Raw genomic sequence first — 13,762 nt, 5'->3', positions numbered from 1 at the left:
TTTGCTTCCTTGTATTGGGTTAGAACATGCTCCTTTAGCTCAGAGTAGTTTGTTATTACTCACCTTCTGAAGCCTACTTCTGTCAATTCATCAAATTAATTCTCCATCCAGTTTTGTTCCCTTGCTGGCGAGGGGTTGTGATCCTTTAGAGGAGAAGAGGCATTCTGTTTTTTGGAATTTTCAGCCTTTTTGTGCTGATTTTTCCTCATCTTTGTGGATTTATCTACCTTTGGTCTTTGATGTTGGTGACCTTTGGATGGGGATTTTGTGTGGACGTCCTTTTTGTTGATGTTGATGCTATTCCTTTGTTTGTTAGCTTTCCTTCTAATAGGCCCCTCTGCTGCAGGTCTTCTGGAGTTTGCTGGAGGTCCACTCCAGACCCTGTTTGCCTGGGTATCACCAGTGGAGGCTGCAGAACAGCAAAGATTGTTGCCCGTTCCTTCCTCTGGAAGCTTCGTCTCAGAGGGGCACCTGCCAGATGCCAGCTGGAGTTCTCCTGTATGAGGTGTCTGTTGACTCCTGCTGAGAGTGTCTCCCAGTCAGGAGGCATGGGGATCAGGGACCCACTTGAGGAGGCAGTCTGTCCCTTAGCAGAGCTCTAGAGCTGTGCTGGGAGATCCGCTGTTTTCTTCAGAGCCGGCAGGCAGGAACATTTAAGTCTGCTGAAGCTGCACCCATAGCTGCGCCTTCCCCCCAGGTGCTCTGTCCCAGGGAGATGGGAGTTTTATCTATAAGCCCCTGACTGGGCCTGCTGCCTTTCTTTCAGAGATGCCCTGCCCAGAGGGGAGGAATCTAGAGAGGTAGTATGGCTACAGTGGCTTTGCAGAGTTGCTGTGGGCTCCACCTAGTTCAGACTTCCTTGCAGCTTTGTTTACACTGTGAAGGGAAAACTGCCTACTCAAGCCTCAGTAATGATGGGTGCCCCTCCCCCCACCAAGCTCTAGCATCCCAGGTTGACTTCAGACTGCTGTGCTGGCAGCGAGAATTTCAATCCAGCTTAGCTTGCTGAGCTCCATGGGGGTGGGATCCACTGAGCTAGACCACTTGGCTCCCTGACTTCAGCCCCCTTTCCAGGGGAGTGATTGGTTCTGCTCACTGGCATTCCAGACACCACTGAGGTATGAAAAAAAAAAAAAACTCCTGCCACTAGCTCAGTGTTGCCCAAATGGCTGCCCAGTTTTGTGCTTGAAACGCAGGGCCCTGGTGGGGTAGGCACCCAAGGTAATCTGGTCTGTGGGTTGCAAAGACCATGGGAAAAGCTTAGTATCTGGGCCAGAGTGTACCGTTCCTCACGGCACAGTCCCTCACAGCACAGTTCCTCACAGCTTCCCTTGGCTGGGGGGGGAGGGAGTTCCCTGACTCCTTGCACTTTCCAGGTGAGTTCCCAGACTCCTTGCGCTTTCCACCCTGCTTCTGCTTGCCCTCCACGGGCTGTACCCACTATCTAACCAGTCCCAGTGAGATGAGCCAGGTACCTCAGTTGGAAATGCAGAATCACCTGCCTTCTGCATTGATCTGGCTGGGAGCTGCAGACTGGAGTTGTTCCTATTCGGCCATCTTGCCAGCCACCCCCTACTGTGTGTTTTTTAATGGCATCAGAATTATTCATTGTGGGGCTGTTGCACACTTTATTTGTACGAGTCATCTCTATGTGGATATTTAGATTGTACACACATACACACCCCTTTGTGCAAGTGTCTTGCTATTTCCTTAGAAAAAAATCTTATATATGAAGATGCTGCATAAAGTCATATGTACATTTTTTAGAATTGTGAGGATTTGGTTACATGCTATTATAAAGCCTTACAACAATGCCTGACAGTAAAATCTCAAGGGGTTTTGATAGTATGGTCATTGTTTTCATTGTCACAGTCTTGCCACTTGACTTTGAGCTCCTAAATAAAGTGACTGCTTCAATTAGAAAAACATCAGAGATCCTTACGCAAAGTGGCCTGAACAATAAGGAAATTTCTGATTCTTGATTAAATGATAAAAAAATTTTATTACAAGATGCTCAGGGGGGCTGAGTACAGAACTAGTTAATTCAGAACCTCAAGAATATCAATGAAGAACCAGTCTTTCAACGTATGTTACCTGCCATTCTCGCTAAGTTAGCTTTTCTTCAAGCTTGTCCCATCACATGATACAGTGATTACTGGGAGTCATACTTGAATCAAAAGAAGAAAAGGCTAATTCTTTTTCACTCTATTTTAGGGCAGTGAAGTCTTTTTCTGAAGTACCTGGCAGATTTACCCTCACATTTCATTTGCCATTATTGAATAAATAGAATGGGACCACCATGATTAGTTTAGACCATTGTTTTTCCTACCTTTTGATTTTGACACACTAGGAAATACATTTTACTTCGTCATGATAAGGGCACTTATCACACATCACTTCTGTTTGGGCATATGTATGTCTCTCTTACACAATTAAATGTAATTCAAAATAAGTTTCTCAAAATAATGCTTACCTTTACTACTCATTGTAAGTTAAATGCTATTTTACTTATATTTAAATAGGTTTTTAATACCTAAATACAAAAATTTAGAACAGATGTAAGTTAATATATAGATATGGGCTGTTCATGAATTTTTTTCAGTCTGGAATGCATGAGGATAATGCTGTGAGCATATATAGTACATGGTTGAGCTGTGTTTTTCAAATTTTGAGTCAAGATTAAAAATACCTTTTTACACAAACAGGACATTTTGAGTAGTAAAATAATCTTAATAATTTATTCAGATGAGATTCATCAGTGAATTCTATACTTAGTCTATACTTAGTGGGAGGGAATTCCACAAGCGTATCAATACCAGGATTTGAGGATCATTGGGAACCATCTTGGAAGCTGCCTAGCACAAAGTATGAGGCAACTAAATGCAGTATGTCATCCTGGGTTGAATTATGGATTGGGAAGAAAATGCTGTAAAGAAAAATTGAGAAAATTGATGATTTGAGCATGGGTTGAATGTTAGGTGATATTATTACATCAGTATGTTGTCTAATTTTAATAATTGTATTATGGGTATGTAAGTCAATGTTTTTGTTATTTGGAACTGTACACTGAAGTATTTATGTGAAGGAAGGGTAATAAAGTTTTTGGACTATTCTTGCATGCCTTTTCTAAATTTGAAATTATTTCACAGTTAAAATTTAAAAATGTCAAGAGAGATTGTTTTAAAATCAAAACAATGTGAGTTTGGCTCTTAAGTTCATACATACTGAATACATTATATGTAGGTCTTGTATGTCAATCCTTTTAATAGGCTGTTGGATTTAGTTTATTAGTATTTTGTTGAGGATTTTTGAACTGATATTCATAGGAAATATTAATATTTGTAGGTTTCTTTCTTCTTGAGGTATCTTTGGGTTTGGTATCAGGGTGATGCTGGCCTCATAGAATAGGTAAGAACTATTGGCTCCTCTTCTGTTTTTGAAAGAGTTTGAGAAGGATTGGTGTTCTTGAAATGTTTGGTAGAATTCACCAATGAAACCGTATGGTTCTGAACTTTTTTTTGTTGGGAGATTTTTGATTATTTATTAACTGTACTTAATAGGTTTGTTCAGATTTTATATTTCTTCTTGAGTCAGTTTTGGCAATTTTGATGTTCTTAGTAATTTGTCCATTTTTTCTCTTACCACGTATCTGGTTTAAAGTATATGGAACAAGTATGCATTTTTGCATTGTGTAAACATATCTGATTTAATTTTATGTGAAGTTACATTTAAACCATATAAAATAAATCCTCCATTAAACTGCGTTGCCTTGCATATGTAACCTAAAATGCACTTATCATTTGAGCATTCCAGTTGCTCCACATTCACATCAATATTTGGTATTTTCCATTGTTTTCATTTTAGCCCTGTGGTAGGGGTGTTCCACGTGATTTTTTTTTTAAGTTTTAAGTTTTATTTTAACACTGTCATCTACAAGAATATCATTACCAACAATACATCTGGGGTCAGTCATTTTTATTGTTTTGCACATTTATAAAACCATGTTTTAAATCAAGCTTATTTTAAAGTCTTATGGTTATTATTTTCTATATAAAACGTGGCTCAAGTCAAGTCAAAGGTTACTGATTGAAGTCAACATTTTCTCTCAATTTTGTCACTGTCAACACTTCCAAATCTGGTAGTTGAGCTTGCCTCTGTAGGTTTTACTTCACTGTCTTTTTTTCTTCTAAATGTAGATTGATTCATTTTAAGGACCACTTGTACTAAATCAGTTAAAATATTACAGTTGCTGAGAACTGAAAAATTTTATACTCAATAACATTCTTTCTGAAAAATGCACTGAAAGTTTGTAACTAAACTTGGTGAAGGAATCAGCACTTTGCCAATAGATAAACTTCTCACATACTTTGCTTATAACTCTGCAGTTACTCTTTAACCTCTTCATTAAATCTGTGTCAGAAGATCAAATGAGGTATCAGTGAACCAAATACCTATTCCTGACCAATTTATGTTGTATTCCTCGCACATGGTAGTCTCAATTGGCTGCATTGTTCATCCTATTGTTCATTCGATGTTAAGGATATATGCAATATGCTCTATGTGGTTTATTCTATTCCTTCATTTTTTTATGCCAGTGGCAAGTCACTGATTTAATTTTATGATCCACTAATTGATCATAACCCTCAGTTTGAAAAACATGGATTTTAACCAGTCACCATTGTCTATCGGAGGTGGGACCAGCTTTTCCAAAGCATATGGCCTTACAGAAATGGGATAAATGCTAGACACACTGTTAGGCTTCTGTTTGAAAGGAAGAGAAGGGGTTTGACAACTAGAGGTTAGGATAGGCAACCAAAATAATCTGCTGCAGAGACTGTAGCTTACTCATTTAACTGTCCTAAGCATCTGGTGTGCTTGGAAGTACTGTACCAACTTGTTTCCCTTATTCCATTGGCTCTCAACAATTACTCTTCCTTTTTCTGGTTTGTTTGTAGTTTTGTGTTCCTCAGATATTTTTTCTTGTTGCTATCATTGTGCTTGCCTTTATATTGTCATTCTATCTCCTACCCTCTCATTTTAAAAAGTTCCCTTTTCATTTTGCTGCTTTTTATCTGCTTAGACAAAAGACTAGCTTCTTAAAAGCTGTGACTCAAGAGTAACTGAGTAACCAAGTTCTCGGTAAGATCTTAGGTTTTACTTCGTGATCTTTTTCATGGTGATACTTGCTTATTAGATTTTTTAAATGACATCCAAAATTTTTAGCTGAGGCCTGGCTAGTTACCAATAAGTTATCTCTGAAATACAGAAGTACTCCTGTACCCTTCAGTCTTCCAGAACAAAAGCTTCTGCTGTTATTAAATGGTAATAATGTAAGCACAATACTTGGGGACTCTACTAGATTATATTCCTTGTTTTCGTTGACGTTGGTAAAGAGAAGTCTGCTGTCCCACAGATCATTAATTTTAGAATTATGAGTAACATCAAGTGTATTAATTGTTGTAACCTAGCTTCAATTAGTCAACAAATACTTTAAAATATTGCATTTCACCAATTGTAAGATGCGCATTTTCTGACATTTTAATGCAGCTTACATTTAATAGTGTCCTACAGTTGCTGTTGTCCCTGTGGTAAATCATGGTGTAGTTTCCACATGAACTTGGTTGGTAATCCTAGAGACATGACTGAACTGCACACCTTTCGTTGTTTTAATTAACAAACCATTGAATAATAAACCATTTAAGGACCTTTGAGAAAAGAATAGGAGTTTTGTTACTGTCCAAAATCTCTTCTGTTAATACCCTCTGTTAAGATTAAGATAGTGCTACTATCATCAAAGCTTGTAAGAATGAGCATCTGAAGCTTGAAAGAAAGTCCCAGAGACAACAGAGGATCGCTGTTTTAAGAAATGCTACATTATCAAGGATCTTGATAGTATAAAAACAATACTACATGGAAAACCTTGACACCTATGATTTTGAATATAAAAGTGATCAGAAGAATTGAACACTGAATGTGAAGAAATTTTAGGAATAACTTAGCCAGTTTAGATTTTCTTATTTGTACATAATATATGGTTCTTACAGTTTCTAAATAAGTCTAAAGAGCTCTTTCAGTATTTAAAATAAATAAATAATTGAAGCAATAAGAAAGCATGTGTCATGGTTTGACTATTTTCTTCCTTGGTGTATAAAATAATGGTGCTTCATATAAACAGTACTATCTTGAATTTGATGAAACAAAAGTTTGATTTACTGTCTTACTATTATTGTACTGCTTCCTATTATAACTTATGTTTTCTTCTCCATAACACTATAAGGCCATGCATGAATCATAGAGACTATGTCTCATTTTGATCTAGCAGCCACAGTATTATCCGGAAAATTGTTAGAATGCAAATTCTTAGACCCCACCCTAGACCTACTGAATCAGAAATCTGGATGTGGGTGTGTTACCAAGCCATACAGGTGATTTTAATGCAAGCTAAAGTTTGAGAACCACTGCTCTGGGCAGAATTTTAGGCAAGGGAAAAATACTGGTACTATTATATTCAAATTAGGTATATATGCATAGCTTAAAGAGTAAGAAACCATAGATGGCTTGACTTCAGCTTAATTATATCTGCTAACAGTGTGTTTAAGAGGAATGAAGAACTTTACCATGGTGTGTGTTAGCTAACACCAGTAATGTAGGCAGAGTAATGGAATAGTCCAAGAACTACATCTCCTTCACTTTTGATATTTGATCTTTGTCTTTTCAGCATGACGTATCCCAGACTTTACTCAAGGCAACACTGGACAGTGTTGTAGAAGAATGTGTCAGCTTTGTGGGAGTGGACATTAACATCTGTTCAGAAGTTTTGTTAAGGTGAGACACATCTGTGGCTGAAGATCACAGAATCGAGTTTAACTGGCTATCCAGTCCAAACTCGGCTAGAGGAAGGGAACACGTGTATAAAGTTGTCAAGTATAGAACATCTATGGGTTTATACATTGCTTTAAGTAATCAGAGGGGAAGACATCATGTAAGAAAGGAATTATAACAATTCACATTATCATTTTTAATATTGCAGGTCTAAAGTGAAGAGCATAGAGCATATGGTAACCATTGAGTGCATTAGTGTTGCTAATAGAATTTAAATAAGGCTAACATGGAAAAGAGCTGTTTCCCACCACATGAGAGTAGAGATTTTTCACTAGTTAAGTCTCTTGCATGCATCTGTCAAACCTGGCAGTAACCAAAAGATAAATTCTGAGGGTTCAAAGTATGGTTACCATATTTTTACCCTGATTCTACAAGAAACCTGTCAAAATTTTTATCATAGTATAATCACATGTTATATAATCTTTTTTCCCCCGTGGTTTTAGAAGAGCTGCTTTTTTGTTCACAGTTTTGCATTTATTACACAAGTCTGCTAATGCAGCATGAAATTCTCTGATCTGGACCTTTTTCGCTGAAACAGGTATAGGAGAAACTATCCCTTACATTTTAAGTTGTTGATTTTCTAACACAGCTACAAACATTTCATAATTTCATATATGGAATTTCATAATAAAGTTGAAATTCTCTGAAATAATCTTTTAACACCAAGGAAACTACCTAATATAGTTTTTATATATAATTTATACTAACCATGACAATTATAGATAAGGACCTTTCTATAGTTCAGCTCTATATTACTGAGAACAGGCTAACATGCAAAAAAGGTAGTACAACACAGTTGTAGCTATTATAACTTCTTCTAACTCACTTTGTATGTATGCTGAAAAAAATAGGCAAAATTATTACTTTATCCAGAAACATAAGGAATATGAATATATAGAAAAACTGTGAGGAACATTTTTTTCTTGCATCAGTGTTAGCCAGCTTACCAGTATCTTTATGACAGCTATTGGTTTTGTCTTTTTTTTTTTTTTTCTTTCCTCTTGCACAACTCTTTTTTTTCCTCTGGTTTTCTTTTTTTGACTCCCCTTTGGATTAACTTAACTTACACATATGAGGATATGTCATTGCAGTTGTTTTTATGATCCAAATGTTTTATATCATTGTCTTTTCAGATGATATCTTCTTTTCAGTTTGCCTTTTTTTTTTTTTTTCCTTAGGCATATTGCAGGACTCAATGCCAACAGAGCCAAAAATATTATTGAATGGCGTGAGAAAAATGGACCCTTTATCAACCGAGAACAGCTGAAGAAAGTGAAAGGACTGGGTCCAAAATCCTTCCAACAGTGTGCTGGCTTCATCAGAATCAACCAGGATTATATCCGAACATTTTGCAGGTGATTATAAGTATACACTTTGATTCTGTTGTCAACCTCCTCTCTTGTTACTGTTACCTATCCTACTACTGATTAGTGTAAATTCTAAGTGTCCATTGCATGCCTTCATTCAATATGTGTTGAGTGTCCTTTGGCAGGCATTGGGAATACAGCAGTGAGCAAGTCAGCAAATTCTGCATTCTCATGGAGTTGTATTTTAACGTGTAATACAGACAATAAGCAAACTAGTAAAATTAGTAGTTTCAGAAGGCAAGAAGTGCTATAAAAATTGAAGCAGGGATATGTGACACTGTCTTAGGGGAGTAATACAACTACTTTAGATTCGTTATTTTTTGAAAACTTATTTGAGCAGAGTTTTGAATGAAATGCCACCCAAGTATCAGAAAGAAAGCATTCCAGGCAAAGTGAACACTAAGTGTGCACAGTCCTAAGACAGGACCAACTTTGATGTATTCAGGAAATGAGGGAAAGGCGCACACAGTTGGAGCATAGCAAATAGGAAGGACTGGTACAAGATGAGGTGACAATGGTGACTTCAAAGTGACCACTTTATATTGACATAGCTGTTCCCTAAGCATAGATATGTTTCCCCACTCCCTCCTCACTGAAAATGGATCAAAGCGTTGATTATCAGTTGTGTGTATCAAGAGCTAAATTTCTTTACTTTCTAATCCTGAAAGCACAAAAGCTTGTTAGATAAACTTCTTAGCATGGTATAATCATGAAAGAACATTTACGTGTCTACTACTTTGGGACTACCTGGTTAATTCATATGTACTTTTTTCTTTTGACAAAATTATAATAGAGGTCATATGGAAGATAACCTTTATTCTGGAAAAGACTGATTAAGCCTCACTAGAATATATTATAAAGCTGTGGTAATTAAACAGCTTGCTTTTGATGTAGGAATAGCACAGAATAAGGTCTGAAATCCACCAAAACATAGTTAGAATTTAGTTTATAGTAAAGGTGACATTTCAAATGGTAGGGTAAAATTGATTAATTATCTAACAAGTGATATTATGACAACTGTCAGTAATTCAATATGTGTGAAGGAAGCTGTAGTCCCACTTCTCACTCCTGTGCCCAAATACATTACAGGTTTATCATAGACTTAAATGCAAAAAAAAAAGTAAAACTGTAAAAGCACCAGAAGAAAACATGGGGAAATATTGCAGAGCATTAGAGTGATGGAAATTCTTTCTAAATAGATCATGAAACCTAGAAGCCAGCACTGAAAAAAATTGAAGATAAAATGATTCTGTTTTTGTTAGTTTACATGTTCTTTGAACACTTGGTTAGAAAACACAGCATAGGCCAGGAGCGGTTGATCACCTGAGGTCAGGAGTTTGTGACCAGCCTGGCCAACATGGCGAAACCCTGTTTCTACTAAAAATACAAAAATTAGCTGCGTGTGGTGGTGCTCACCTGTAATCCCAGCTACCCAGGAGGCTGAGACAGTAGAACTACTCGAACCCAGGAGGTGGAGGTTGCAGTGAGCCAAGATCATGCCACTCCACTCCAGCCTGGAGACAGAGCAAGATCCTATCTATCTCAAAAACAGGCAAACCCCAAAAGCACCAAAAAAACTCACAGTATAAAAAAGGAACAAAAAGTCAAAGACGCCTCTCAAGTCTCACTTGAAAAAGTTTCTTATATGTTGCTTCCAGAAAGTAAATTTACAGTTTTGTCACCTTGTTTGTATATGTTTATTTTTTTAAAAATGTATACACAAGGGATCAGGCTCTGCAACTATTTGAAACTTGCTTTATTTGTTTCAGTCTTCTGGATCTCTTTCCAAATTATTACATATAGATTTCTAACTTTTTATTCTTTATATTGTCTGCATAATATTTAATTGTATGGATGAGCTATAATTTAGTCTAATCAGTGTCTTATTGATGAATATTGAGCTTGTTTTAAAGCCTTGTATTTTTCCAGCTGATAATTAGGTACTTGAAGATTTGTGACTGTTACATCTCCTGAATAGTTCATAGGTTTATTCAGAATGGAATATTGCTACCACATTTAATGTTTTTTGCTTGAAATTTATTTGCTAGCAATGTTACTATATTTGCCTTTTCAAAATATGCCTGGTTTTTTTTTTTCTAATTTTTATACTTTCTATGACATTTTTGATGTGGCTCTTAGAAACATATAGCTAGATTTCATGGTTTTACTCAATCTGATATTAATACATTCACATTTGTTGTATTTATTTATATGTTTGGGCTTATTCTTCCTATGTATTTTGCCTCCATCATGCTTTCTGATTCTTCTTTTCCTTTTAGGCTATTTATTAGATTTATCAGTTAATAAGTTTTCTGTTTCCTTGTTATCTCATCTCATCTTTATCTCTCCTTAGTGATTTCAAAGTTGCACATCTTCTATTCTTCTGATGATCATCCTTAAATTTGTTTTGGACTGACCTCTGGAGTTAATAGGTGTCTCTGCCCTCTTAGAGACGACTAGAAACAGTATCCTTCCCAATCTTTCTCTCTTCAACTCTGTCTACCTCTCATGATAAGACGACCTGGGATTTTAGTTTCAGTCCTCTCCTCCCCTCCCCTCCCCTCCCCTCCCCTCCCCTCCCCTCCCCTCCCCTCCCCTCCCCTCCCCTCCCCTCCCCTCCCCTCCCCTCTCCCCTCCTCTCCCCTCCCCTCCCCTCCCCTCCCCTCCCCTCCCCTCCCCTCCCCTCCCCTCCCCTCATACACACACTATATGCATCTTTACATATACACACACAATATGCGTCTGTCTGTACATATACACACACTATATGCGTCTGTCTGTACATATACGCACCCTATATGCATCTTCACATATACACGCACTATATGCATCTGTCTACATATACACACGCTATATGCATGTGTCTACATATACACACACTATATGTGTCTTTGCATATACACACACTATATGCATCTGTCTGTACATATACACTATGCATGTGTCTGTACATATACACACTATGCGTGTGTACATATACATATATACACCATATGCATGTGTATATGTGTATATAATATACACATACACTATACACACTCCTCTCTATATAAAAATATGTATTTTTATAGATGTATATTTTAACATATATACACATACTGTATGTGTGTATATACACATAATGTATATATATTTACATCATTCATTAGCATTTACTTAATTTAATCAGTTTTTGTGGTTTCTACACGGTTTCTTGTAATTCATATTATCATTTTTCTTCGATTTATTGGTTTTTGCTAGAATTAATCCTTAAGAAATTCTTTTTAGAGAGGTCGTATGGGTTATACTTAAGTCCTTACATACCTGCAAACAATTTCAATTTGCCCTCTTACTCAAATGCTAATTTGACTAGGTATGTGATTCTAAATTCAAAATCATTTTCTCTCAGAACTTTTAAGATACTGTTCCACTATGTTCTGACATCTGATGTTTGCCAGTGAGAAATCTGATGCTAGCCTGATTCCAGATCCTTTTTAAGTAATGTTTTAATTTTCTTTCTTGAAAGCCTTTTAGAATTTTAAAAATTATTTATATTGTAAAGTTTATCCATGATACGTCAAGTATGAGTCTTTTTCTTTTCTTTTTTTTTGAGACAGTCTGTCCCTCTGTTGCCCAAACTGGAATGCGATGGCAAGATCTCAGCTCACTGCAACCTCTGCTTCCCAGGTTTAAGCGATTCTCCTGCCACAGCCTCCCAAGTAGCTGGGACTACAGGCATGCACCACCACAACCAGCTAATTTTTAAATGTTTAGTAGAGACAGGGTTTCATCATGTTGGCCAGGCTGGTCTTGAACTCATGACCTCAGGTGATCTGCCTGCCTTGGCCTCCCAAAGTGTTGGGATTACAGGCGTCAGCCACTGCACTTAGCCAAGTATGAGTCTTTTTTTGTTCATCCTGTTCTACACTCAATAGATTCTTTTGAGAGCTTGTTTTTCTTAGCTCTGAGAAATATTATTTTGTTTCCCTACATTTTCCTCTTTTCTCTCCTAGAATGCCAGTTATACAGACAATCAGTTAAGAATGTTTTTGGCTTTAAGTAACAGAAAGCCCTTTTCCCAGTGATTTAAACAAATAAGTGGTAGTTTCTATGAAGTGAAAGGTCAGAATCTGGTTGCTGTTTTTGCATATTTGTATGACAGAGAAATAAGCACATTTTAATTTGAAGACTTTTCTGCCCAACCTTCCCCTTTTTATAAATGTGGTTTTTTCTGGTTTTACATAGTCAGCAAACTGAATCTTCAGGCCAAATTCGAGGAGTTGCTGTTACATCTTCAGCAGACATTGAGGTCACAAATGAGAAGCAGGGCAAAAAGAAGAGCAAAACTGCAGTGAATGTTTTACTGAAGCCAAATCCTTTGGACCAAACTTGTATTCATCCAGAATCATATGACATAGCAATGAGGTAAGTCTGAGGCCCATGTGGAAATTCTCCATATCCAGAGTGAGTTCTTTACAGCAAATGGCCTTTGCTTTGGCATAATGGAAACTGAAAAATATGACCATGTTTAATGTGACAACATTTTTCAGAAGTTCTGCATTGTTGAGTTATGTGGCACATTATTTTATTTCAGTGAGGAATGAAGCCATTACTCCTGGAGCATTGTCAAGCTAATAAACCCTGATACTAATGGTGAAGTGTGTGTAATGGAAATTGCATGGCACTCCCCTCTGTTTGTTTTGGAAATTAACAAGACACAACTGACTAGAACCTGGCATAAAACTTGTGCTTTTCTAAAGATAAAACCCTTTTGAAAGTATACAGCCAACTCAGCTTTCTTAAGTAATATTTTTATTGGTTATTGGTTATTAAAATCTAAGAAATGATGTACTTTTAGTGAGTATACATTAACAGAATGACATGGGGGAAGCTTTTGAGTATAAGGGAAGTTTAAGGCATAAAAAGAAAAAACTTTTTAATAGCATATTTAATTAGTTTTAAATTTTTTTAATTAGTTCAAAAACAGTGACTTGCTACATAATGACATTTTTAAAAGATTCTTACTGAATTATATGACAGTATAAGAAATATAGTGAATATTTTGACTTTTATTGAATCTAAAATGAGATTTTTGTTTTAAAATCACTTGTATTTGATTATTTTAGTAAATGTCATTATGTCATTAATTTGCTTTCTTTTAAAAATATTTTAAAAGACTATAGTATATTATAGAAAACTTAGAAAAAAGAAGTAAAAAATAATATTCTGTCAACATCCAGCTGGTTCGTGATTTCCCCCAAAAGTTTTATGATGAAAAAATTTAACCATACAGAAAAATTGGAAACAAAAATTTTACAGTGAATTCCTATATAGCCACACCTAGATTTTATCATTAACATTTTACTATATTTGTTTTTCTACATATCCATCTACTTGTCCATCCATCTTTTTTGTTTTGTTTTGTTCTGTTTTGTTTTTGAGACAAGGTCTTTCTGTCATCCAGTGCAGTGGTGTGATCTTGGCTCACAGCATCCTCTGCCTCCTGGGTTCAAGTGATTCTTGCGCCTCAGCCT

At 36.4% G+C, this 13,762-nt stretch overlaps 1 protein-coding gene across 1 annotated transcript in view; it reads left to right on the top strand.

The window, feature by feature from the left end:
- The window catches only part of LOC105464957 (S1 RNA binding domain 1), a 222,901-nt gene that overhangs the window by 185,833 nt on the left and 23,306 nt on the right, over nt 1-13,762 (top strand). Inside the window, exons 17-19 of the mRNA XM_011713126.3 lie at nt 6,719-6,825; nt 8,061-8,237; nt 12,474-12,653. Of these exons, the coding sequence (XP_011711428.2) occupies nt 6,719-6,825; nt 8,061-8,237; nt 12,474-12,653 (464 nt within the window). The remainder of the gene's footprint in view (nt 1-6,718; nt 6,826-8,060; nt 8,238-12,473; nt 12,654-13,762) is intronic.

Source organism: Macaca nemestrina, chromosome 13 (genome assembly GCF_043159975.1).
Source record: "Macaca nemestrina isolate mMacNem1 chromosome 13, mMacNem.hap1, whole genome shotgun sequence".
Taxonomy (NCBI): domain Eukaryota; kingdom Metazoa; phylum Chordata; class Mammalia; order Primates; family Cercopithecidae; genus Macaca; species Macaca nemestrina.
The sequence above is the reverse complement of the archived record's forward strand: the minus strand, read 5'-3'. Positions and strand labels throughout refer to the sequence as shown.